Source organism: Nipponia nippon, unplaced genomic scaffold (genome assembly GCF_047370975.1).
Source record: "Nipponia nippon isolate SJK-2023a ecotype South Korea unplaced genomic scaffold, ASM4737097v1 scaffold_3, whole genome shotgun sequence".
In the NCBI taxonomy this organism is placed as follows: domain Eukaryota; kingdom Metazoa; phylum Chordata; class Aves; order Pelecaniformes; family Threskiornithidae; genus Nipponia; species Nipponia nippon.
In genome coordinates, this window is record NW_028262347.1 from 90,567,733 (window position 1) to 90,595,117 (window position 27,385).

At 38.8% G+C, this 27,385-nt stretch overlaps 2 protein-coding genes across 6 annotated transcripts in view; both read left to right on the forward strand.

Annotated features, from left to right (window-relative positions):
- The first annotated feature begins 1,075 nt into the window (after positions 1-1,075).
- DNA2 (DNA replication helicase/nuclease 2) lies at positions 1,076-23,756 on the forward strand. 3 transcript variants are annotated; one of them, XM_009465992.2, is made up of 21 exons: positions 1,076-1,214; positions 2,159-2,338; positions 3,368-3,551; positions 4,972-5,117; positions 6,227-6,352; positions 7,219-7,435; positions 7,983-8,100; positions 8,407-8,572; positions 9,838-10,032; positions 11,005-11,235; positions 11,720-11,836; positions 11,929-12,038; positions 13,345-13,454; positions 14,484-14,708; positions 16,442-16,635; positions 16,743-16,832; positions 16,924-17,116; positions 20,874-20,963; positions 21,354-21,536; positions 21,668-21,814; positions 22,442-23,756. In XM_009465992.2, the coding sequence occupies exons 1-21, from the start codon at positions 1,204-1,206 to the stop codon at positions 22,496-22,498; spliced, it is 3,090 nt and encodes a 1,029-aa protein (XP_009464267.2). In that variant the 5' UTR covers positions 1,076-1,203; the 3' UTR covers positions 22,499-23,756. The 3 variants fall into 3 exon arrangements, with proteins under 3 accessions (XP_009464267.2, XP_087624355.1, XP_087624354.1); XM_087768229.1 differs by lacking the exon at positions 14,484-14,708; XM_087768228.1 differs by lacking the exon at positions 22,442-23,756 and having other exon boundaries at positions 21,656-21,697.
- Positions 23,757-25,328: 1,572 nt separating this feature from the next.
- RUFY2 (RUN and FYVE domain containing 2) overlaps positions 25,329-27,385 on the forward strand; it is a 28,679-nt gene continuing 26,622 nt past the window's right edge. For 2 of the 3 annotated variants that reach the window (XM_087768230.1, XM_087768232.1), the window contains exon 1: positions 25,329-25,459. In XM_087768230.1, the coding sequence (XP_087624356.1) occupies positions 25,456-25,459 (4 nt within the window). In that variant the 5' untranslated portion in view covers positions 25,329-25,455. Of the gene's footprint in view, positions 25,460-26,006; positions 26,759-27,385 lie in introns of those variants that run through there. The other variant, XM_087768231.1, reaches the window with a different exon arrangement.

A 27,385-nucleotide genomic window follows, 5' to 3' on the forward strand; every position in this document is an offset into this window, starting at 1 on the left:
GCGTATGAGAGATGTATAGACAACATGAAAGAGAGTACGGAACACAAGGTTATCAAGTGTACAAAGTACAGGTATTTATGTAATCTCTTTTCATACCATACCAAATTATGTTACTGTGCATTTAATACTATCAACACATAACTATTAAATTACAAGTAAGCTTATATTAGAGGTTCTGCAATGGGAAGCAACATAAATGTAGTTCACTGCATGTATTTCAGGACTATGCCAAAGAAAAGTAAAGGGGCTAATTTAAGAATGTTCTCACGTTTTAAAATTCAAGCTTTGATCCTTCTGGCGGGATGTCTAACCATTGGCCAAAACTGTTGTTATTGCAGGACTAGAGCCTCATACTGTTTCCTAATGTTTGGCTACATTAAAGAGATAGAAGACCAAACTCTTAATACATCATTTTCCTGACATTTAAACTACAGGTCATACTGATGTATTAAGAATAGATTTAATACCTGTGTCCTTCAATCTTTGCTAGAAGTGATGGTCTCAGATCCAGTTCCGCGTTGCGGAAGTAGTGGCCAAAAAAAAGAGCAAAGAAAGGAAATCTGTGTATCTGAAACTTCTGTATCACCCCAGAAAGCCTCTGTTCAGTGAACAGTGCCGAATGTAACAAGCAGCTCTTAGAGAAAAACTTTGACTGTCAGGCTGAGATTCACCCATAAGCAGTTGGGAGCAAAAGGCACTTGTAATTTTACCTCATACTACTGCACTGGTATCAGAAGAAGGGCCACGGTTGCAACAGCAGTTGACGCTGTGGAAATAAAGGACAGGTCAGACGTAACCGCCACCGCTGGGCTGCCTCACGGCGCGGGCCCCGCCCACACGGCAGCACCTGCAGCAGCCGCGCGCCACTTCGCGCCTTCAACCCCCGCTGCCCGCGCGCGGGAAGCGCGCGCCCCACCCCACCCGGGCGGAGAACCGCCCTCCCGGCGCCTCCCATTGGCGGCGCTGGCTCGCTCCCCGCCAGTGGCCGAGCTGGGAGGGGAGAGGGGGCGGGGCTTCTCCGGAGGCGGGCAGGCGGGGCGGGATGCGGCTGTACTGCGCCTGCGCCCTGGTGGGGTGGCGGGGTCTTGCGAGGCGCCGGGCTGAGGGGGTCCGCACTTACCGGTCTGTTCGCCTCGGAGCCGGCTTGCGGGCCGGGCCGTGGAGCTGAGGCGGGACGAGCCGTGGGCGGCAGAGGACCCGCTCATGGCGGAGAGGTAGCGGCCGACGTGGGGAGGAAGAATAAGTGGGCGGAGACGGCCGCGAGCGCGGGGTGTTTGAAATTTAAAGAAAGTTAAAAACTTCCCCCGCCTCGCGCCCCTCTCTGCCTCTCTCGGTCCCTCCGGCTCCGGGCGCGGGAAGGCGGAGAGGAGTCCTGAGGGCCGTCGGAGCGGGGACGGGGCGGCACAGGCCTTCCTCGGGGATGGGGGAGAGGTCGGGAGCGCTCGGGACCGCCTGGAATAGGCGGTGAGAGGAGCCCGCCGCTGCTTAGCCCCGAACTGGTATTTGCGGTGGGCGGGGTGCGGGCGCCTGGGGTGAGCTCTGTCCTTGCCTGCGCCCTGCAACTCTAGCAGGTATCCTTCGGTGTCAGGAGAGTAGCTGGCCTGAGGGCTCTGTCTGAAATTTTGGCCGTGGGCCAAATTAAAACTGAACGTTGAATATCAGTTTTCTAATTATCTTTATGTTGAGGTTAAGGGGGGGCGGGGGAAGCTAGTTATCTGTGTTTGATGTACTTGGGTGATTGTGGGAATTCTTATGTGCTTTACAGTATTCAAAGAGATAGAAGCTTTCTCACAAGCACAGTGTTGCAGTACAGTTATAATTAACTTCTAAATGGATACGAATACATGGATACCAAAAGAAAACACTAGCTGCAATAAATAGCAACTTACTTAATGTTTATATCTCCTTCCTTATGTCTTTTATGTCCAAATGCTTGTTTTTCATCCCTATCATCCAAAAAGACAATGTGGAAACATTACCAGAGAGAAGATTTCCTACACTCTACCTGTATAGAACTAAAAAACCCACACTAAACGTATATAAAAATTGACAAGGGTTAAAGTTGGGTTTATACGTGAGGCTTTCCCTCTTCTTGTATATGGGTTGGCTGTTTTCTTTTCAAATAGTGTTATGTCTTTGTGATGAATTGTTACTTCAGTTTTCAGAAGAAAGTGACTGACTCCCCTGACACAATACTTAAGAATGGGTTGAACAACAGATACCGTGTGTTGGAAGTCAGCGTAATACAGAGAAACGGAAGTGACCCCGAGAAACACTTGACAATTACAGCATCTCAGTCACTGGAAGATACAGAACTGTGCATTCTTAGGAATGGCTGGTAATCCACACAGAAATGTAGATGTCTGGAAAGAGGATGAAATATTGGATTATTAAGTCACTTTTCTTTGTGTTGTGTTTGAGATGAGTTTTAATCTCTTAAAAGTGATAAGAAATCCTGAAACAACCTTTACCTAATGTAATATTGTCAGTATATTAGTGTAATGGATATTCATCTTGAGAGAACTCGTGTGATGTAACTTGTGTTGAGTGGATGTTGCTGCCTTAAAGTTCTAATTTGTTTTTGAACTAACAAACAGCAAGACATTAAGCTCTAAGCAGGGTATTTTGTTTAAGTGTTGTCTTGCAACAATTGGAAGTGTTCTTCTAAATGATGTATCCTTATTGTACATGTAAATGTACAAAGCTATGTCTGTAAAACATGAGTTTTTATACAGTCTGTTAAAATCACCTTAGCTTGAGCTCTACTGCAAAAGTTTTTTCAAGTGTGAATCGGTGAGGGGTCTAATTTAGGTGTTTGTGCATTGCGTGGTATGTTATGGAAGACTAGCTTAGTCTTAGCGCATGCTATTTGGCGCTGCTTTTCAGTTTCCGTGCAAGCCTGAAAGATGAAAGAAAAAAAGTCTAAGACTCCATCTCTTGGAGGAGCAAGTATAAAAGATCTTGAACCCTGATGGTTTATAAAATATTTTTAGATTTTTCTGAATTTCTGAAACAAGTAGAATTGTTAAGTAGAAAGGTAGATCTCACATAATGAAAAAGTGTAGTATGCCAGTATAAAACATAACGATACTAAAATGGCTTAATACATGGATCTGGAATGACTTGAAAGTCAACAGGATTTCCCTACATGCAGGCTGTCCTGACACACGATCCAGTACTCAAAATTATGGAAGTTTTGTCAGTAAAAATTCTTTTATTCATTCTCAAAATTTACTTAGATCAACTTAAAAAAGAATCACAATAACCTCCTGTTTCGAAGTATGTTGAATCTGATATATGAATGTATAATTTCTAATATGTGGTGTCCTTATCTTGCAAATGGTTGTTCAAACGTATTACATTACAGGGAGTCTGTTCCAGTTGTTCCAGGAGACATCATTCATTTAGAAGGGGAGTGTAGCTCTGGTACCTGGATAATAAATGAACAGTCTGGATACCTAGTTCTTTACCCAGATCTGCTGCTTTCTGGCACTACGATATCAAATAGTATTCGATGTATGAGACGAGCAGTGCTGAGCGAAAGGTTTAGGGTAAGTGTTAATTCTAGAGCATCAAGCATATCAATGGGTTACTGTTTCACTGAGACTAGTGGTTTAGCTCTATTAAAACTGGCTGAGATGCTGTATTGCAAAATGTCATTATTAGCTATTCATAATGTTTACAACACAGAATAATTTGGAATGGAAACTGGCTGTCTCTGGCTGAGCTTCTTGTGTTTTTTGAGAATTTCGGCTAAAATAACCCTATATTCTTAATATAATGAATGGGGCAAAGAAATGGTCTTCCCACTTAAAATTCTGGCAACTTTTTTGATAATCTCTTGCCACGTTTTGTGTGGATATGAATCTTCTGTGAGGGATGTGCCTCTTGTTGGCCATATGAAAACATAACCACACTTGGCCAAGTTAAAAGCCTCTGAAAAAGGAGCCCATTCAGTTAAGACTCTTTCTAAATACCCTATGAGAAACAGGCTTTAGCTCAAGATCAAGCTGGAATATATGTGTACTGTAATCGGGGTTTGTGTGTGCTAACTCTGGAATCTGGATCTAGCTATTGGAACTTGGAAAGAGGAAAGGTTTCTTGTGGTAGAGTCCTTGCTGATATGTTGATTCAGCTGAGGAAAACTTCCAGACATGGTGGAAGTATAAATCCAAGTGGGCAAGGGAACTGGAATGGAATGGTAAACAGCCACTGGGGGCCTATGACTGAAACAAGAAATTTAAGTACAGGATGAGATAGTGTCAGGCCTTCATTAAAGGAGTAAGAGGAATAAGCTAATAATTTGGGAGTCCTGAGTCCAGGATAACACCACCCTCCACTTGTGAGTGGAAGCCACTAGTGCCAGATCTGTAAAAGATACCCGTAAGTACTTAAAAACCGTACTGATTAGATTTCCAGTTGTTCAGTGGTGGCTCATGAGAGGTCATAACTTAGTACCACTTTCAATTCTTATGAGTCTACAGAGCCTAGTCCTGCTGATGGTTAGATGGGTTTCTGAGCCATTCTGGTGATACTTGGAATAATTTTGTGAGAGTTAGTAAAACACAGTAAACTGCTTCCTGCAAAAAATAGTATCTGTAAGATTGTAAAGGTATTTGCATTAGGAAATACTGCTGTTAATACTGCCCACAGGCAAAACATGCTCAAAATTCATTTTAATCTTGTGCCTTTGTTTCTCACTTGTCAATCACATAGGGATTGTATCCTAACATTATCAGGGTTGGCATAAAGATGAGAGATAAAGCAATAGGAGAGACACGTTTCAATTTGGCTGTTTTCACGGTCAGGTTGGAATAGGTATTAATTAGTGACGTGAAAACTCTAATGATCTTGCAATTAAATAAGTGCAGTCCATCATGTGCAGCAAATAAAAACTGGAGATTTTATAGAAAAGTTTGCATGAAGTGGGCATAAATCATGTATATATGTGTTATATAACATCTGTTGCAGGGCTCCGAGTCTGGTTCACGCCAAACCCTCATTGGTACAATTCTTCATGAAATTTTCCAACAATCGGTAACAAATAACTTGGCACAAGAAAAAGTTGAAGAACTAGCAAATAAAATTGTATATGGACAAAAGTATCTTAAAGAAATGTAAGTAGCATTGCAGGTATCTTTTTATGTTTGGAAGACAGGGTAGGAACATTTGAACTAGCAGATAAATTTCTACTTTAAAAAATGTAGCACCAATATTGGGAGAATATTCTTCCAAATGACCTTGCTTAATGAAACGTGGGTATATTTTTAGTAAAATATTTCCCCGTTTCATAAAGTAAAAATCACGTAAAAAAACCTATTATCTAGAATATTATAACTTGTGTGTTGGGCAATGTCAGTACCTGTTAGCTCCAGACCAGTTGGAAGTTAAAATTTTAACAAGATTTATTACTCTAGTTCTGTTATGAAGGTGGATGTTTTAAATTGTGACTGCTAAGATTACTTAAAGGCTTTTGTGTCACTCTGAGCCTCCGTGTTTGAAACCGTTGATTTGTGATTCCTCTTTGCATGTGTAGGCTACTATTTGTTGGGATTGAAAAGTTTTATATAAAAAAGTCTGATGGCTGTGGTCATTTGCACTTGTATGAACCTTTTTGTGTAAAACGCACTTGTATTTCTCTGTTGCTGTAGAATAACAACATTATTTCCAGTGAATGCCAGCACTGAATTATATAATGCCACATGATTAGGTTCTGCTTTCTTGTGTATTTGTAACTGTAGCAACTGAACAGGATCCTGATTCCTTTCCAATTAAAATGGTCTGAAGCCTGTTAAAATGTATATGAAGAACAAATAGCAGATCAGTGTATTCAGACAAAAAGCAAATGGTCTTTTAAAAATTTTTTTTAACATTTTCAATTTTGCATAAAGCATAGCAATAGCCATTTTTAAACGCATGAGTCTGGTACTCCTTTCTTGCAGTCTGTTAGTTTTGTTTATTGCATCTACCATGCTGATGCTTTCCTTGTGCTACACTTGTCGTTTCAAAAGTGATGTCAGAAATGAATATAGTGTAATTCTATCTCTTGTAATGGATGTTCCGTTACAGTTTTATGAAGTAGTCGAGTTGAACCTTAATGAATCTGTCACTACCTACAATTTATAGATGTTTAGTCAAACTTGACAGTTATTTCCATTAATCTTGTTAGTACCAGCCACAAATCTAATATTTCTGTTTCCTTAATGTGCATGGCTTTATTTTTTAGGTATTACTTAAATCTGAAACAATCGGAAATAATGCAGGAAGTGGAAGAGTATTTGCCATCTTTTTTTAAATGGGCGGAAGACTTCATGCACAATCCAGCTAATCAAAATACAATGCAACTAAAACTGTAAGAAGCCAGAATTAAAAGTTAAAACCGTTCTAAGCTGTGTATCTTGTTTGGTTCGCTCTTAATCTTTAGAACAGCACCTTTTATGCAAAACAGTTCAGTGATATGGAGCTAATTCATGGCCTCACTGCCAAAATAGCTACTCTTGAGACTGCATGTTTAGCTGCCATTGTGAGTATTGGGAAGACATTAAGACTGAGGGTGAACTGATATAAAAATCTTATTGGTCTTAAAATCCTTGTAAACTGCGGTTCAAAGTAGAAATTTTACTAATTAGAAAAGCAAGCTTGTTTGATCTACTGGCTAAGCTAGAAGTTACTGTAAATATGTGCCAGACTACAAATCAGAATGTGAAAGTATTTGTCAATCAAATGTAGTTCTTCACTAAGATAACAGTTTATCAGTGAAATGGTAATTTTACTCAACTGCTGCTGAGCTCTTCTTTTCTATGGCTTCTTGATGCTAATGGTAATAGCCATAGAGTGTTAAAGTTTCAGCGACATGGCAGGTCTGAGTAAAATCTGTATGCTGCTTTCCAGTGTGTGTCATTAAAATTTTTGAAGAAACAAAATATTTTAGAGTGTGCTTAGTCAGAAAAGACCAGAACCTATTAAGAACAGTTTAAGATTCTTTTTTAACTATTAAATTTAGGTGGATAGCAAAACTACGTGCCAATATGCAATTTAAAGTAACTTTCTGATATGCTTCCTCTATTAATGGGAAGATAGTTTGAGTGAGACTTGATGTACTTTAGAAATAAAGTTAGTGCCTACAGAGTGCCTATAATGCAAAAATATTTAATTCCAACACATTTTAATATTAAGAATTACAGGAAATTGTAACTTCTGACTTAATTTTCTTCCTAGGTCAAGTGGTGAAAAAACAGATTTCTCTTCTAAGGTAGAGATTGTAGATATTTTGGACATTGAAGAGAGTATCTGGTCTCCCAGGTTTGGGTTGAAGGGAAAGATTGATGTTACAGCCAGGGTGAAAATTCATCGCCAGTCTGGAGTACAGTCTAGGATAATGCCGTTAGAGCTCAAGTCTGGCAAGGAATCTAACTCCATAGAGCACAGAAGTCAGGTATAAAAAACAAATGTATAATTTCACTATTAGTGGTTATGTGTACTTTTTTTTATTTTATTAGATGACCTCTTTTGTCTTATGAATGTGAAACACGTTGTAGGTAGTATAATCTAGACTTATGGATGGCAGATCCTGGCATGCCTAAAGCTGCTGATGTAAAATGAAAGTGAACTGAGGAGTGAGAAGTATATACATTTACTACTTTCAAACATATTTATAGTTTTTTTTTATCCTGCAACAGCTGTTCCTTAGTCTCTTCTTACTACATTCAAGTATTAAGTTGAGGCAAACTGCTTCAGGAACTAGTGTCGTACATCTTTCCAGATAGCTGGTCTGATCTAAAGCGAGTAGCCTTGTATAAGCTTTTGTTAAGGAAGATGCCTTTTAATTGAAATCCTTGGTTAGGTGCCTACTACTTATGGCTTCTAGATTGCTTGTGATAGTAATGGCTGCTTAACCATATAAATGATGGAAAAACTAAATACAGCTTATAATGTATTTTGTTTTTAATACATTGTAATAAGTTTATGTATAATGTTTGCAGGTTATTCTGTATACACTGTTGAATTTAGAACGGAGAGTAGATCCCGAAGCTGGATTTCTTCTTTATCTTAAAACTGGTACTATGTACCCTGTTTCTGGAGCTCGCATGGACCGAAGAGGTAAAGTTGTTTCCCTTCCCCAGAAACCATAATTATCTTAATTAAAATGAAACATTTTAGCAATAGTTATAAGGTTTGCTCTTGTGAACATATCTGTACTTAGTGATGTATCACTTGTTATAATGTTACGAAGTCTAATAAGCTTATGTTAAAAAATTGATTGTTTTAGTAATACTCCACTAGGGCTTTTTTATATGAATGCGTACTTCTTAGCTGACTAAAAAGTTGATGGGTAGTTACTTCGGAGTTGGAAATTATTACAAACAAACCCCAAAACATCAGCTTGGTTTGTTCTTTTCTTGACAGAATTAATGAAGTTAAGAAATCATGTGGCGTTCTACTTAACACACACTACATATAAATCTGCCATGGGAAGACAGCAGTCGCAGCTTGCTGCTTTGCCTCCTGTAATTGATGACAGTCAAGCCTGTAAATATTGCTCCCAAATACACAATTGCTGTCTATACAGCAGGTAAAAAAAAAGTTTGACTTGTGTTTTTAAATAAGCTTCAATAATTGTAGCTTTTGATATTGGTATTTCATTTTTGTGGTTGACAGTTTCTTCTTTCTTTATTGAGGAGTCTTGCACCCCAAAAGAACGTTCCATAGACCCCACTGCAACTTTTATAGTGCAAGTCCCTGATCTCACACAGACTTAATGTGTTTGCTCAGGTACACTTTCTGCAAGACAAAATCTGAGAAGTCTCAACAAAATACTTGATGATGGTAACAGATTTCTGTTATATCTAAGTTAATAATTATGATTTTAAAATGCTGTATTCTTGTAACTATTTGAAATGGGCAGTCTTTTGAGGCTGAATTATGGCTGGCTCTTTTACTTCGGCTCTATAGGAGATTGTTTCCCTGTAGGGTATCACACAAGTAATGATACATTTATATTACTCTGCTGAAGTGTTATTGCATCTCCTGTTAAAGAGAGGTCATGAGCAAATAGTTGATAGATTTTCACATAAATTTATTGACTTTTTTTAAAACCTGTTTTTTAGTCTTGTCTTCATGCTGCATAAAAAAACCAAACAATTGTATACTGGAGAGATCAAATGAGATGTTAAAGCAGGGGAGATTTTGGGGTGGTTTTGTGTAAATATAATGCCTGATTGTTTTTAAAATTGTAGGCGTAAAAGTGTATGTTGAGGGAACTAGCTTTGTGGGTCTACATGATATGTTTTTTGTAAACTATTTGTTGTGAAACATTACTTCTCATATTCAGTTGTTGCAGCAGCAGGATTATTACTAACTGGATAGCTGTTCACTTCTGAACTAACTTTTTTCTCTTTGGTTGCATTTTTGTATACGTGATTAGGTATAATGTCTATTGATATTTAATTTTGAGATAAATTGACTTGAAGTCTGCCTGTGTATTAACTATTAAGTCCCCTTCGCTTAGCTAAATCTCACTATAGTATTCATATGTTACAAAAAAGGAATAAAAGATCAACTATCTAAATGTATACAGTACTATCCTTGAAATGTCTTTTAATTGGTCTTTCACTAACTTATTGTCCTTAATAATTCAAAAATATAGAAATGATATAAAGTTACTAATATGAGATTGTTCATATGAACAAAGGATACAGATTTAACTTTATTTCAGTGATGGTAGATTAATCTATCTGCTATGTTACAGTATATGTTTAGATTGGCATTACGTACATATAGACTTGCAAGAAAAAAAGGTACAAGTTGACTGTTTACTGTCTTTGGCTCTACTCCTAGAGCTGTAGAACAAAAGATGGACAGCATGTCTTTTCCTCCTGCTATGGTACCCATCATTGAAAGAGAGACCCAGCACCTGAAACCCTCCCACTTAGAGTATTTCAGCCTCTGGTATCTAATGTTAACCTTGGAGCTGCAAAGTGGAGAGGGTAAAAAGGGATATAAAAATATATGGATGATACCTTCTTTGGAAAGGTAAGATGCAATTTCTAACGTGGTACAAATGATGCTTCCTTCAGTAACTGGAAATGAAGCGTTGTCAACTTGCGTTTTCAATATAAGTAAAACTGTTTTCTAGTGCTTGCAGAAACAGTCAAACGTGCTGCTGGCATAGGTAGGTTTTTTGTGAGATGTGACCTAATAGAGACATTAGCCTACTAGATTTATTGGTTTTATATTTGCAATACAATATTTGACTTTTTGTTGTTGTTAAGTCACACATAGGAAGCAGCAAGCTGCAGCCTCAGTCTTCAGAAGCAAAAGTGGTACAATTCTGTTTCATTTGTGTCTCTGGGGGCTGAGGCTGGGTGCTGACTGTGAGCCCAGCTTGTTGCGCTGGTTTCCTGAGGGTTTACTGGAGAAACAAAGATGAGTTTTGGACGATACCTCGAGGTGTGGCTATGAATGTGGATAAAAGCAGACTAAAGGCTTTTGCTGCCTGAAGTAGCGTGTTATACATCACCTAGTCCAGCAGTTGTGAAAAAAACAATTGGCAGTTTGTAGGCCTGTTTCAAGGCACCTGTAGAAGTGAAACGTTAGCTGAGTTGTTTTACGTGAAACAAGCAACTCCATAAGCGAATATGGAACATCTTACTGAAGTGGATCTGTACGTTTCAGTATTAGTCTTTTAACAGGATATTATAGGTAACTATAATCTAATATCTGCCTAATATCAGCCTAAATATCTGAGTCTGTTCTCAGAACACGTACAAGGATTCTACATATTTTTACAATTCTTTTCTGGTCAAAGTGGCTATTGTAAAGTGACTGTTTAATCTTCCTGGTTCTTGTTGTGTGTTTGGGTTTTTTTGGGGAATTTTTTTTGTTTTTATGTTTTGGTTTTGGTGGCTAGTTGTGGGTGGTGTGATTTTCTTACTTGTGGGTTTTTTTTAGTATTTCTTTTACTGAGAGGATCTTAATATACTTCTTTTTCTAATATCTTCACAGAGAGAAGGCTGGAGATTGTATTGGAAACATGATCAGAATTGATCAAGTGCAGGAAATTTCCGAGGGACAGTATCTACATTTTTTCCAACGTAAAAATGGTGCCATACCTGGAACAAACCTATTGGCTGGTGATAGAGTGATTGTGAGTGGAGAGGAAAATGGTTTACTTGGTTTGGCTACTGGCTATGTTAGAGAAGTCAGTGTGACAAAAGTCTCCTGTTTGTTGGGCAGGTAATAAACAAAAGTAAAAATATCTGTTTGAAGACGCTATGATACTGGCGTCAGGAACGGTATTTCTAGGTGTCCAGAAAGCTCTGATATGGTCTGACTTTTCTTGCCGGGCTTGGGGAATTACCCTTTGGAAATTCTTGTATCTTGATTGAAAATGTCAATACTTGGTCAGTGTATATGCCTGGCAATTTAAGTAGGTTGTTTAAAAGTATGCTTGCAAACTCCATTTACTTATGTCTCCAACATGAGACTATATGGATACTGTGATTACTATGTTAATAGTAACTTTCATTATTCAGACAATATTGCCTTTAAATTGGGTTCTGATCATGTTTTATTTAGATCAGTTAGTGTGTTTCTTCTAGCTGTTGCTTCACTCTGGGACCTCTAGGAGGTATCGCTTAATACTTAGTAATAAGGCTTTAATCATCAACATACTGCTTGTAAACAGAATTATTTTGTCCATGTTATTGTCATCCTTCAGGAATTTGTCAAAGCTCCCCAAGAACACTGTATTTAGGTTGGATCACGAAGAAGGAGATTTTGGTATAGGAGTCCCCTTTGAAAACCTTTCTAAATTGATGAAAGATTCCCCAGTCAGGTATGGAAAATCAATTTAATTTCACACTTCCAATATTTTCAGATAAAGTTTCTTAACTGGTAACTCTTGATTCTTGGTTTTTTTATCCACAGTGAAAGGCTCCGCAACTTGATAATTGACTTCCAGAAACCACATTTTATTCAGCATTTGAGCTCTGTCCTTCCTCCAGAAGCAAAGGAAACTGTTGCAAATATTTTAAAGGGTACAAAGTGGTTTCCCCAAAAATCCTCTGCTTAGTAGTGCATCTCTAGCCAAAGCATTTATCACACTAAATATAAGGGTATTCTCCTACTTTGGGGTCTAGTGATAGTTTTTGGCTTAAAAATTAAAAACAAGTTCTTACCTTGCATGTCTTCCTGTGATTAAATTAGTCATAAACTAGTTGGAAGACATGGACAGATACTTGATTAGAACTTTATTTTACTTTTATTAGTTGCTGCAGCTTGCAGTTTCAAACAAAGTGCCATCTGACGACTTCTCTGACTTTTCAAAAGGAGGGAGCAGGGAAAGCTCTTGGAATAGAGGAAGCAGGCTTTGAGGGAGTGGAAGGAGATGGGCTTTTGTGTAAACATTCATTTGTATAATCACTCTTGCTGACTGTTAGCTACTCTGTAGTGTGGGATGCTTTGTGGCACACTTTTTTTTAAACAAAATTTGTTTAGGTATTTGGCAGTGTCTCATTCAGTGAAAATACTTCATTGTTCTCTGACAGTTGTCTATGAAAACAGAAATTTAACGGAATTCTCTTAAAGCAAGTAGAACCTTTTATAAAAACTCAGTCTGAAGACTGAAAGATGTGCCTTGTTGCTTTGAGGGCTAATTCAAATAAGAATTTTGCCCAGCTTTCTGGAAAACTGCTGACAGGATAGAAAATGAGAGGAAGGCATTTATTCTGAAACTCAGGAATGACTGATTAGAAGTACTGGAAGACAGGAGGAACAGTGTCTTCCCGTACTTGCAAGCCATATATTTTCTTTACAGAAAAGCACTGATAAACCTAGATGTTTCGTTTGTTTTTTTTTTTTCTTGAGCTTTGCCTAGTCCAAATAGCTGGAACACACTGCCTATTTGCATCAGACTGGGGAAAAACAGCTCTGATGCAATGTTTCTTTGAATCAAGATGATGCCATATGTGCAGGTCATTTCCCTTTGCTGTGAGCCCTGCGTTTGAACATGAAAGTGGGTATGATCAAATAGAAATGCCCATACAAGATATCATATGAAGGTGGTCCTTTGGGATATTAGGGAAAAAAAAGTCACAAAAGGTCTAAGAATAAAGATGTCTTCAGTGATTTATTTCTAGGACTGTAATGTAGACCCTGTACTACTTGTCTGTGTATTACGTTTAATATCATCACTTCATTAGAACCTACAGACTTACTCTGCTCGAGCCTTTTCTTTAAGGGTTTTAGTGGAGGATGAAACTATAGTTTTGTTTTATTAACTGCAGCAATTATTACAATGATTATGAAGTATCGACATTTAATTTTCATTTTTCTTCTGTAAAGGTCTGAATAAGCCTCAGAAGCAGGCAATGAAACAAGTACTACTTTCAAAAGACTACACACTTATTGTGGGTATGCCTGGAACAGGAAAAACTACTACAATATGTGCTCTAGTAAGATCACGTACCTTGATGTTGAAATTTTTTTTGGTGAGATTTAGAGGAGATCATTAAACAAACTATGTATAAAGCATACTCTCCAAAATTAATTGTCATGACTTAGTCTACTGGTATCTAATCTACATAATTTCAAAGAAGAAAACACATTTCTTTTTACTTAAGAACTTACATTTGGTAGAACTAAAAATGTATTTTGTGGAGTAGGATTCTCTTTTGCTTGTGTAGGAATACATGTGGGAGGGAGGAGACTGAAGTGTGATATTTAATCACTTCTGTGACACTATAATTGTAAAATTCTTTGGGCCTAAATGTCAGCAAGTCCTCAAATCCTAAGGTACAGCTCAAAAAAAGGACTTATTGGGGAAGCCAGTAACTTGTCCATTGCGAATTGTATAAACCCACAGTGCTGAAGCTATGTGCAGCCTGGTAATCATCTCCTCTAGTTGGTGGTTCTCTTTCCCCAGGAATGGACTGTAGGAGCATACTGGATTCAGGCTGTGGGCCGAGTGAATTTTTCTTGAAATAGCAGCATCATCTCACTTCCAGTTGTCATCAGCTCATGGGGAAAGGGGAGGCTGGAGAGCAAGCAGCTGCTGCTGTTATCAGATCAGCTCATTCTACTGAATCTGTTGTGGCTAAATTGTCAGAGAGAACAGTGTTTGTGGGAATGGGCTGCATGACTTGCTCTTACAGTGAGGATCTTCAGAATGCAGTTCCTTCTTTTCAGTGCAGTTTGCAAGTGTGCATGGATGTTCTTAGCTCTTGCTGTTTGCAGCATGCACAGCAAGCCTGCTGTTTATGATAACCGTTGGGTCTGTTGCCCATATTGCTTTGACAGTAGCTAACTGGCAGATCTGGCCAGAAAGACTGATATAAATGAAGACATACTTGTTAATGGCTTCCTCTGAAACTTCTTGGGTTTTTTTTGTTTCGTTTTTTTTACCCAGTCAAACATGGGATTGCTGATTCTTGTATGCAAACTTTTTTTTTTTTTTTCTTTTCTTTCCCTTTGCCACTTGTTAGGTGAGAATTCTTTCTGCTTGTGGCTTCAGTGTTCTTCTGACTAGTTTTACACACACTGCTGTAGACAATATCCTGCTAAAGCTAGCCAAATTCAAAGTTGGTTTCTTGCGCTTGGGGCGAGCTCAGAAAGTTCATCCAGATATACGGAAATTTACAGAAGAAGAAATTTGCAGGTCCAAATCAATGAAATCTGTAACAGATTTGGAAGAGGTCTACAACAGTCAGGTGAGAAAAGTGTGTTTGCTGGCCCTGCAAAATATTAAGGATAATTACAACTAGTATTCTGGTTGTTCAGATGCTGCAGAGAAGGAACTCATCCCAGGGGTGTGTTACTCGTGTGGAAAATCTGAGCTGAAAAAGATACTTAATTTCTGCATCGCTCAATTTCTCTACAGCCAATAATGACCAATATTAACAGTCTGAAAGCTGAAAATAATTTTTTATGTCTACATAAAATAACTAATCATTATAAGTAATAATTTCTGAAGACTCCAGTGCTTTTATCTGAGATCTTGTGTTGAATTGTTTACTTATATATCCTCTCCCAAAGTGGTCTCTCCTAAAGTGTGGTTCCTTGACAAATTTATCTGTTGAGGGGGCGGTGATTAACTGCTGTGACCTCCTCTGTCTTTACTTACATATTGTTCCCGTCTGTCCCTTTTTCCCTCCCACTTGTGCTAGTTGTACCATTTGTACAGTCAGAGGATGGGGAAGAGTAAGGGTGGTGTGCTGTGGAGCTGATCTGGTCAAACACTAATTTCCGATTGAAAGATTAGTGCTGCCTGTGTGAATGTGAATGCAAAGGGCTGTAATGGGAGCTGGGTAAACGGAGTCAGTGGCAGCTTTAAATTAAATTCGTTGAAAGAATGAAGCTTCATGGTAGTTGGAGTAAATGCCAGCATTGCAAAAACCAGCATTTAGTTTTGATGGATGTTGCAGGGAAACGATTGAAGTCATGAGGGAAGTAACTTAACGTTTTGTATTTTAGTCATTTTAGATTGCAGTGGAAGCACAGAGGTGGGAAGAACTGTGCTGCTCTTTTATCTTTTTGGAATTAAAAAACCAAACCAAAACACATAATTTTCTAAGGTAGTCATTTCAGCACACTCCATGAATTGTATATGCATAGAACCTGATGTCACTCTGAGCACACGGCAGGAGCGAGTTATTTGCTACAGTATGTTCTAAAGCTGTTTTTTGTTCGTCATTTGGAGTCAATGCAGGAATATGTGAGGCCAGTACATATGCAAGGTGTGCTGGTCTGATTTCAAGGATTAATAATTTGATTTGACCAGGGAGGTGATAGTGCCCCTGTACTCGGCTCGAGTTCTGTGTTCAGTTTTGGGCCCCTCACTACAGGAAGGACATGGAGGTGCTGGAGCGTGTCCAGAGAAGGGCAACGAAGCTGGGGAAGGGTCTGGAGCACAAGTCTTATGAGGAGAGGCTGAGGGAGCTGGGGTTGTTTAGCCTGGAGAAGAGGAGGCTGAAGGGAGACCTTATTGCTCTCTACAACTACCTGAAAGGAGGCTGTAGTGAGGTGAGGGTTGGTCTCTTTTTCCCAAGTAACAAGTGATGGGACGAGAGGAAACGGCCTCAAGCTGCGCCAGGGGAGGTTTAGGTTAGACATTAGGAAAAACTTCTTCACCGAAAGGGTGGTCAAGCACTGGAACAGGCTGCCTAGGGAAGTGGTTGAGTCCCCATCCCTGGAGGTATTTAAAGAACAGATAGATGTGGTGCTTGAAGACATGGTATAGATGGACTTGGCAGTGTTAGGTTAACAGTTGGACTCGATCTTAAGGGTCTTTTCCAACCTTGATGATTCTATGATTCTATCATTTATTTTATCTTACATTTTAGTTTAGTTTAATGGGAAGGATTATTTTTTCTCTTAACCTGAAAAATGTGGTGCTAAAAGATATAAGATGTATCTTATCCTTAAAGCATGTCTCAATTTTCAGCCAGTGGTAGCAACGTCTTGCATGGGAGTAAATCACCCCATCTTCATTCAGAAGCAATTTGATTTCTGTATAGTTGACGAAGCTTCCCAAATAAGCCAGCTCATCTGTCTGGGCCCGCTATTCTGCTCCAAAAGGTTTGTGCTGGTAGGGGATCATCAACAGCTACCTCCGCTTGTACTGAACGCTGAAGCAAGGTAAGATAAAAAGCTGCTGGACAATTATTAGTAACACGAGTTCTGGGAAGGCTCTTGCAATATTTTGCCTGACACATTTTTGTATTTTTTTGTTTGTTTTGTAACAGAGATCTTGGCATGAGTGAAAGCTTATTTAAAAGGCTGGAACAAAACCAAAATGCTGTTGTCCAATTAACTGTGCAATACAGAATGAATAGGTATTTGAAACTTTTATTTATTACATTGAGGTTTTCAATGTGGGATTGAAACCGCAAATTTGACGCCTTTTCTTGTTTTTTAAATCTTCAGTAAGATTATGTCACTGAGTAACATGTTAGTGTATGAAGGCAAACTGGAATGTGGCTCAGAGAAGGTGTCAAATGCCACTGTTAACTTGCCCAACCTAAAAAAACTGAAACTGGATCTTGCAGATGCTTCAAAAACATGGTTGAAAGAAGTACTTGATCCAGACACACCTGTGTGTTTTCTGAACACAGAGAAGGTAAAGTTCATTATGTTCTCCTTTCAAAATCGTATTTTTGATGCAAGTTCTCAATACAGTCAACATGTAAAACTTCAGCTTAAGGTAAAATATGTAACTTTAAAAAATGGTTTTCTAGTTATGTGTAAAATGTGCAACATGCAAAAATCTTGTTAGTATAGCTGATCAGTTGGGCTGGTACAGCTACTGTTGGAAGCATTGCATCTGAGAGCAGCTGAAAAGTTTAATTCAGATAATATTTCAGAAAATATTGAATATACTATAGACTTTGTTCTCATGTACAGAATGTAGCTCAAAGTGTGTAGCCATATTGGATGCCCTTGCAACCAGAGAATGATCTCATTTCCAGCGGCTGAGTGTCAGTGGTGTCGAAGCTGTGTGCTGGTGGCAGGAATAAGTGTAATTCTCCATTGAATTTTGCAGAGATTCTATACACTGAAGCGTGAGGGAGGAGTAAGTTGGTTTAGGTGTGTCCTTTCACAGAGACTCAGAAAAATAAAACTCTAGAATGGGTAAAAATTATGCAAAGAAACTGACTTCCAGGCAAAATGGAGACATTTAAAAGCACGTGGAAAAAGATTAATAAATTAGTACATATTTGTGGTCTGTAGTACTTGCTGTCACTGTACTTAGACTCAAATCTTCATAATCCAGTCACTATCTTCCTCTCTAACAGGTTTTATGGTGATTCCTATTAATACTGTGTTTTGCCAATAGTTGTATCGATTGGTGATCTTTTATGCTGACCCTGGAAAGAACTCCCCAATCTTCCTGTGCTCTCCAGGACATTCTACAGGATTCTTTTTTTTTTTTTTTTTTTTTTCTTTTAATAACCATTCTGATAGAATCTCTTCAATGATCTAAGAAGAAACACGGTGTTTACTTTAGTGACTTAGGCATTTTTATAAGTTTCTCTAAACTAAACAGGGGGACCTTTTCCAGGAATGCCTCCCCAGCTGCTGTCCCTTTCATAGAAAAGCAGACAACTGGTCCCAGGGAAAAGGTTTGTTCCAATAGGCTGATCCACTGTTGATCTATTAATCAGACCAAAATTGATAATGTGAAAGCCATTCTGTTCCATTTTTTTTTTTCTTCCCTAGAAAGCCTGTCTCGAGTATAAGACAGCTGTTCTGTTTGTAGAACCAGGAGGAAAGTTTCACTTTCCAAAATACTCTTGGTTTTGTTGAGACATTAGGCTATAATACCGTATCTCTTTTTGGACTTCTGTCAAAACTCCATGTATTGTGGTAGTCATAAAGGGGGGAAAAAAGTCAAAAAAAGAAAAAAACCAAACAACCCAAGTCCCCCTACCATAGACAAAAAGAATTTATTTTGTTTTCTTTGACTTTACAGTGTTTCTTTTCCCCTGTGTATTGTTGTTCGTAGTGTAACCAAGAAAACCTTCTGAAGAAACATATTTGGGGGGATACAAAAGGGGAGAAAGGAGAAGAAAAAATATGACACCACCAGGAAGCTTGCATTTATTATGCTTACTTTTAAAAAAAAGAAAAAAGCCGCTATTGTTTTCTGTTTAATAATGTGACATGTTTGTGACAGTAATTGGAAATCTGTTTGTTCCTTTTCTGCCACGCCCTGTGTCAGTCTGCACTTCCTCTGACAGCTTGGGGTCTGAATGTTGAAAAAACGATATCCTTGATTTAATGCCAGTCTTCTGAGTAATTCTAAGCTAAAGTTGTTTTTGTTAGGTTTTTTGGTGTACTATGTGAACATAAATATAAATGTAAGCATGTGTTGTTATAAGTATGACCTACCTTTTAGAACTTTTTTCCCCTAAAATAGTGTTTTGTATAGTTTTTGGCTACGTTAATGCTAGTGTGGATAGAAACCAACTGTTGATTAAAATAGTGCAAAAAAACCTGCAACAGCACAGCTATAACAGTATAGCTCTTAATTCAGTTCTGATATGACAGGTCATAACAACAGTTAGACTGAGTGCATCATGGCAGTGTAAAAACAAGTTAGCTTACAGTAAGTATTAAGCTGCGTAGCTGTTGAGACACAAGCTATGGAAAAACTGCTGGTTTGGAAAACGCAATGGAATCTTCTAATAGGAAGGAATATTTTTCTGCTTCTATGATCTACGCAACATACTGAAAACCTACTGTGTCATGTAAAAGAAGCTTGGGGGATATGTTGCAGAAAAATAGGATTCTTGCTGAAGTATGTAGTACCCTACTTAAGCAACGGAATACAGACTACTTTTTTTGCATGTGGCTGGGATCCTAAAAGAAACTTGTGGATGCAGTAGCCTACTATTTATATATATATATATATATATATATATATATATATATATATATATATATATATATGTGCTGCCTGGAGAAGACCGCTATGTAGAGATGCAGCAGTGTCACATATGGGTTTTATGGGTTTGTCAATCTCTATTAGATTATTTTTTTTTGTTCATTCGCAGTGTGTTAGCATGCTAGGCATTGAACATAGATTATCCTTGACGAGCTATCCAGTCAGTTGAACTTCTGCATTTGTGAAGCTTTTAATGCATATTGTACACTCAGATTCTGTACATGTGCAGTGGTATTGCTGCAGTAAGCAAATGCCACTTACCTGGAATACTCTTACAAATCTTAACTATGTATTACTTTACCCACATGTTAAACATTATAGCGATCTCCAAATTCAGCCATTCAGATGATACTGGGGTGGTTGTTTGGAGAAGTAAAACCAGTTGTAACAGGACTCGGAGTGTTGCTTTAAGTCAGACTATACCACCTCCTGTGTTGAATGGCAATGCTGTCATAAAAACTTAGAAGGACAACTGAACAAAGTGGCATCTAAGAAAACAAAGTTGATGTATGTCACTAGTACCAGAGGCAAATAGTGGAATGGGTAAAGTAGTAAATGGCAGTAAATGAGTAAGGTAGTAAATGGAATTCAGAGCCAGAAAGCAGTTCAGTGTATGCTCAGTTTTAGACATTTTAAATGAAGAGGTTTGTTACTTGACTCCAGAGGTTTAGCTGCATGCCAGTTGACTAGAAGGGACACATCAGGAACACATTCATTGCTAATGATACTACTTAAACTTTAGAGAAGGCAAGAGCTAAGCAAAGAGAATAAATTATAAAACTGTGATACTGAAATGACAAGAGTTTACATTCTAAGCTTGTTCCTGGCTTTCTGGTCTCATTCATACATGATGCAGGAAAAGGGAGTTAATAGTTAAGAAATGGTAAATTCAGTGAATACTTTTTTTTTTTTTTAATTTGGAAGTTAAATTTAATACTACTATTTTGGATAGTTCTTCCAGTAGATTTGAACATAGGCTTTCAAACATCTTTTAAAAAAAAAAAAAAATCCTTTCTGCCATGGAAATGGGGAAAATTCACTGTAAACGTTGTTGTATGGAAAGCCTTAAAACAAAAGTCCCGTGTAAAATGTAGTTTGCTCTCTTACCTTATCTGGCTGGGAAATGTCTTTTTTCATATGTTATATATTGTGTGAACTGTAAAGTCGGCTGATCGAGCTTTGGCAGTTTCTTAAGGTCACTTGCTAGTACTAGAAACTCATTTCAGCAGATCATTCCAACTTGTTTTGCAAATACAGTATTCTGAAGTTACAGTATAGGCTCTTGTACTCTGTACAATTTAGCATTTAGCCTTATTTTTTCTTAAAACTGTTACTACAAACATATGTATGACATGGTGAGTTAGGGATCAGAATACAGTATGCCACTGTAGACAATAAAAGTCATTATTTTCTGTTTATATTTTTAAAGGTCCCAGCACCAGAACGTGCAGAAAAAGGTGGTGTAAGTAATGTGACAGAAGCCAAACTAGTACTTTTCCTCACATCCTTATTTATTAAGGTATCTTTTACTTTATTACATTGTTTGGAGGTACAGCTTTATAATTAATAATTTTTACATTGCTATAGTAATGGCAACTATATGTATTGGGTTATTCTTTGAGGGATAACCTTAAGGATAAATTGGAGGTTGGCTACATGTCGGTATAGTGAGTAGCCTGAGGTCTGCATTCAGTTCCCTGTCCCGTGCCTGGTTGGATTTGGGATGCAAAAAAAGCTGGATGCCAAATTCTTTTGAGAGATGAGGACTTTCTTGTGAGGGAGAAGAGAGGATTTTTCTTTCTTCCTTATTCCATCCAGTCAACTTCAGGAGCAGTACTGAGTGTCCCAAGCTCACTGCAGTGATAGTGGTTTGTTTTTTTTTTTTTTCTTCTGTTTCTTCTTCGTTCAGGCTGGCTGCAAGCCTTCAGACATTGGCATTATATCACCATACAGACATCAATTAAAAACAATCACTGATTTGATTGCAAAATTGAAGGAGAACAGAGTGGAAGTCAACACAGTAGACAAATACCAAGGAAGAGACAAAAGTATCATAATTGTGTCTTTTGTTAGGAACAGTAACGATGAAAATGTAAGTTGGTCATATAACTATTGAAATTGACTGAAACAAAGTTTAAACCACTCATTTTCAAAATGTATCTATCTATATTAAATTCTGAAATTTAAGTAGGAAAAATTAAAATGACTTAGTTTATTTAACAGCTTGGCGCCCTCCTGAAGGACTGGCGACGTCTTAATGTTGCCATCACAAGAGCCAAGCACAAACTAATCATGGTGGGCTGTGTTCCATCCCTGTGCCGCTATCCTCCTTTAGAGAAGCTACTCCGCCACTTGCAGTCTGAGGCAATGATATCCTTTTTCTCCACCCTGTTTTGTGAAAGGGGAAAGGTAAGATTGACTTATTGGATTTGAGATAAGGATGGGAAGGTCTTTGATTATTTAGGTTATACTTTTAACACTGATTGGCAACGCAGAACAAAATGTGCTAGTTAAATATGCCAAAAATATACTTGATATCAAGCTAATAGATGGATTTAGGACCTTCACTGTTCTCAAAAGTAGATGCTGATTTGCAAGTCAACTTTGACATAATTTTTTAATTTTGAGTCATAAAATTTTAACGTTTAATGCTTTTGCATTTTTTTTCTGTGATCATCCTAGTTTCTTGGCATCTTAATGTCAGTGTGATTGTTTTCCTCAGAAGTACCATGCATTTAAACACATCTGGTGAGAGAACGGTTCCTGAATAATGTTGGAATGGAAAATGGTGTAACTTTCAGATGACTTGTTAATTTTTTTATTTGGCATTGGACAGAGTTTGATCTAGATATGGCTGTTTCCATCTCCTATTTAAATAGGAAAGGTCTCGCTAGCTGCTTTCATTGCAAACACCAACACATATTGAAACAAGTTTTGTGTTTTTGTGAAAGCGATCTGTTATCAAAATGCTTGAGAACTACTTCCTTAACTTGCTACATCTTCAATCTTCCAGCAGGGGCTCATGAAAGCATCCACAAATGTAATGTTTTATGATTGTGAAGATGGAGAGTTTTATGGGCATTTGTGTGTATTCTTCTGGTGCTGCTGAATGTAAATAACTGGTTAGTGGGGTATGAGCGCTGATGTGCACTGGTTAATCTGAATGAAGCCAGAACAAAAACCACATTAAATTATTTTAAAGCTTTTCTTTCAGTAAAATAACAATAACATGTCTGTCTTTAAGCTGATTGCTAAGTTGGTCATTTTAGTACAGGTGTACTTGTAACAAACCAGAAGCATGAAGTGTTATGTTCCTTCAGGTACTGGATAGTTATGTCAATATTCACTTTTATCTTAATAAGCAGTTAATCTGCATAAGTGAATGGGAAACACTTAAGGCGGAGGCAGGGACTAAACCAATGCTGCATTGACTCATAGTTTTCTGATCTCAGTTTGGTTTTAAAGACTTTAAAATGTAGTTTACAGACAGTAATTCCATTTATTAGAATTCCTAATTAAGATGCTGTGTTGTGCTGTTTGGAAAAAAATTAGGAAAAAATTCTTTCTCTTCTTCAAAGCTTCACGTTCTTCTTTAAAGTGTACTTCTGCTTTTTTAAATACTGAAGTCTTTTATATTTATATACATAATGTAATTAATCTCTCATATGAAGATCTCTTGATGACTTTTCTAATCCCTTGATTTTGCATACATGTGGGAGAAATGCGATGTTGATTCACTTAATTCCCTTTTATGAACTAACGTATTCAGCAGATAAAACTGTTGAAGTGAAATGCTGCCCAGTTGAAGATGATAAACTGAAACCAGAGTTTTACTATATGATCTGTAGTCTTTTCTTCAGAAGAAATTCCCAAGGAACAAAACTAGAGATGCAGCTCAATGACTAAGACGTTTACGTGCTCAGGTTCTATTTTTTGTAAAGATAATAGCATATGTACAATACAAAATATCCTTTACTTGACAGATTGGTTTTTAGTTTCTTTATACTACCTCATACTCTAGACTATGACTGAGAAGTTTCTTTTCAAGATCGCTTGTGGAAACATCTTTTTTTTGACTCTTCAAAATCGTTAGTATTTGTTTGCTCTTGGATCAGTATCAAGTAGTTGTGTACACATACTTGCAGACAAACTTCTAGATGTTAAATGTGGGCACTTTCACTTTTTTTTTTTAAACTGCTCCCTAACTTTTTGTAATGTTTGAGATAATAAAAATTTGATGTTGGTTTTGTTAGTTTTTTATACTTTGTTAATACTTTGCTTCATATAATACAAATATTTTGAACAGTACAAAAATAATTTAAGTAGTTGACAGGATATCCTGTTTTTCAGGTGAAAATACATGCTTCATCAACTGTGTGTGTGCGTGTTCTGGGTCTTTCAAAACATAAAAAAATAGGGTAAAATATACTCTTATTACAGTAGTGATTTCAGAATAACGTCCTTGTATAGAAAAGTTTTTTTCTATGCTTAGGATCTATGTGTACAAAAGTCTTAAGATTTTAGCTTATCTATTTTCTTACACCAAATTATGCTTATCCAGGAAATTATCTGCATGCTATTAAAAAGTTAATAAATAAATAAATTATAATTAGTAATAAATTGCTATCCCTCCACAAAGTTGCATGAGAGACAGCCACAAGAACAATCCCCTATTTCCTTATCTGCTTCTAAAATATACCTTTTCTTCTTGTTGCATGGTAAAAATTGAACTGAGCAGAGATCTACAGATTAAACAATGTTTTGAATAGTAGTCTCAAACAAAATTGAGATGTGATTCTCTAAACCACTCTCGCATTCTAATGAATATATATATGTCTCAAAGGAACATCTCCTAAAAGTAAAAAGCATGACTTTTTCTGTTTGGGGCCTTTAAAACAGCTTTCTAATGCAGAAAGAGTCGTTGATACTGCTGGAAAATATGCAGACACAGGGTGAGCGCTGCCTTAGTGCATTAGGTGTTGCTGGGATTCTTTAAAAAAAAAAAAAAAAAAAACACCCCACCCTAAATTCCTAAATTGTTTTATGCCAGATGAGTAAGATCAGAGCCTTTAGTAAGATCAGAGCCTATTAGGACTGTTCAATGTTTAAATGTATAGGTTCCTTTTTTCTTTTAAGAGGTAGGTATCGGGGATGTAAGAAGCGGCCCTGTCACCCTGAGCTGTGTTCTACCCCTGTGCTGCTCCTGTCCTTCGGTCCTCCTTCCTTGCAGGTGTGGCAATGATATCCTTTTCCTCCATGGCTGTTTTGTGTGTACTCTCTGAAGTTGGGAGAGGTGATGAAGCACACATTCTTGTTGTACAGCTTGCTGGTTAACCTTCCTTAAGAAGGGGGGGAGGCAAGAGGGTGATTTAGAATAATTACTAAAGCAAAGCAAATGGTACGCTTACTGCTAACTAAGCACTAAACCAAGATCCTGACTGTACGCCAAAAATACTTGGTGTTAAACACCTCAGACTCCTGCGGCTACAGTGGTTTTTGGTTTTCTGATGAGATTCAAATGTTTGTTTTTTTTTTTTTTTTTCCCCAAATTAAAAATAAAAAACTTGTAATTGAGTTATCTGTGTTTTTTGAAAATACCAACTCTTATTCCTAGCACACTATTTTTTTTTTCAGCGCTTTTCCTAGGTGTTTGAATTGAAGAATAAATAGTATAGATTTCTGACACACGCTAGCCAGCTTTAGAGAATTATGATTTGGAATAAAAGTCAGGGCAGCGTGATGCCCTCCATGCTCAGGGAAAGGGCTATAAGCCCTGTAGGTAAACCCCCCCCCCCCCCCCCCCCCATGTCGCGATGCAGGTTATCGCGATAGGAAGGAAGCCGCCGCCCATCCCGGCAGGGCCGCAGCGGCCCGGCGGGGCGCGGGCCGGGGGCGGGTCCTCCCGCCGTCGGGGGCGCCGTTGGGCGCGGGCGGAGGGGCCGGGCCCACGCAGCGGCGGGGCGGGAGGAGCCGCGGGGAGCGGCTGAGGCGGCGGCTCCTCCTCTCCAGCCATGGGTGAGCGGCGGCTGCGGCGCCCGGGGAGCGGGGCCGGGCTGGGTGGGGGGCGGCGGGGAGAAGGGGGCCTGCGGCGGCCGCCGACCCTCAGCCGCCGCGGGTAACGGCTGCGAGCCGCGCTGCGGCGGTGCCCGCCCAGGCAGAAAATGTCCGCTGCGCTTGGAGCGGGGCTGGGGACGGCCCGCGGCCTCGGGGGGCGGTGGCGGGGGCGGCCCGGCGTAGGGGGCGGCCTCCGGCCCCGCGGTCTGTCAGCCGGTGCGGGGGCTCGGGCGCTGGCCGGTCTCCCTCCCTCCCAGTGGGTGGGCGGGCGGTGCGGCCGGCGCTGACGGGAACCCGGTGGCGCGCCGGGGGGCCGCGCTGTGGGAGGGCCGAGGGGCTCGGGCCGGCCAGCACGCCCGACTGGAGGGAAACCCTTGTTTTCTGCTATAGCTGTCGGGTGACACAGGGCGACCTTGCTCAGCCTGTAGCCGTAGTGACTACGCGCTTGGTTGTTGGTTTTTTTTTTGTTTTTTTTTTTTTTTTTTTTCACAAATACTGTTTGCAGTAAGGGTTTGGCTGCTCATCCAAACTGGGAGAGGAATATTGTCTCCCGGGCCAAGCCTTGCTAGTCAGGCTCTGGTGAGGCTGGCAACATCGGAGCCACCTGCAAATACTCCCTTCGGGGGCTGCTGCTTTGGGGTGGGAAAAACCCTTCAGGGCCCTTCATAGCTTATTTTGCTCCATGTACGTACAGTCTACCCCATACAGCCCCTGACCAGTAGTTACTAGAAAACATGCCATGTAAAATTCTAAATCTTGATCTTTTTTTAAGAAGCAGGTGAAGAAAAATAGCTATATGCAGGTAGACCGTGCGTTAAAACAGACCTAAAATGCGTTTCTGCCTCAGAAGGACCAGGCAAGAGGGCTGACAATTAAAAGGACAGTAGACTTGGACCTCTGTCTGTGGGGAGGATCAGCTCCAAAAGGCAAAATGAGGTCACCTGAAAAAGGAATTTGTAAGATGCCTTTGGGGAAATAGGCTTGAATACGTGGCAAGGGAGACCTATCCACCTGAAGTCTGAATTGAACAAGGCTTTTTCTACAATAACATTCATATTTAGTACTGTCAATAGCAAACCTACTAAAAAAGCAGGAAGTCTGACACGAGCTTTACCAACAGAGATGCTCCTGTTGTTGCAAGCCTCCCATCTGTTCCAGACAGGGCTACTGATGCTGCTTCTGGTAGGGTTGGTTCAGTCCCCGGCAGCTGAGCGGGCAGGAGGGCAAGAGACAAACTAGGGAGCTGTGGCTGCTAACTGGGTAAATTTTTGCCAGAGCGTTGTTACTAATTGTCTGCTGTGTCTTCTAACATCTGTTAGTGTTTTGCGTTGAAGTACTGGTAAACTGAGAGACTATAAAAGTAGTTTTTAAGGTTATCCTAGGTACATCATCTCAGTCTTTTTTTTTTTCTAGAAAACTGAAATAGGTTGTATGGTAATATAGTAATTTGATATTTGGCAGGCAGTTAGGAATACAGAAAATTAGAAAGTAATTTTCTAAGTTTCTAATATCTAATACCTAAATAACTAAAGCTGTGGTATGCAAGAAATGAGACAAGTAATTTCATGGCAGTTTGAGGAATCGAGAAAATACACATCTGTTATAATGATTCGGGTTTTTTTGGTTTTAAAGTATACAGTTCTTTATGCTTTCTGATGTGCAAAGAAATAAGGTTATACACCAATACTCAAATTTGCAGAGGAAGAGGCTCACGTTTTTTCTCAGACACAAATCTGTACAGATATTTTGACATCTGTGTCTCAAAGTCTTAAAAAAAAAAATCTGTGTTCTTTGTTTGTTCGTTTTTTACTTCATTTGTTAGATTTAATTGCAGAAGACAGTAAATCATCAACTTTTTTCGCTTCTTTCCAAGTTACTTTGATCATG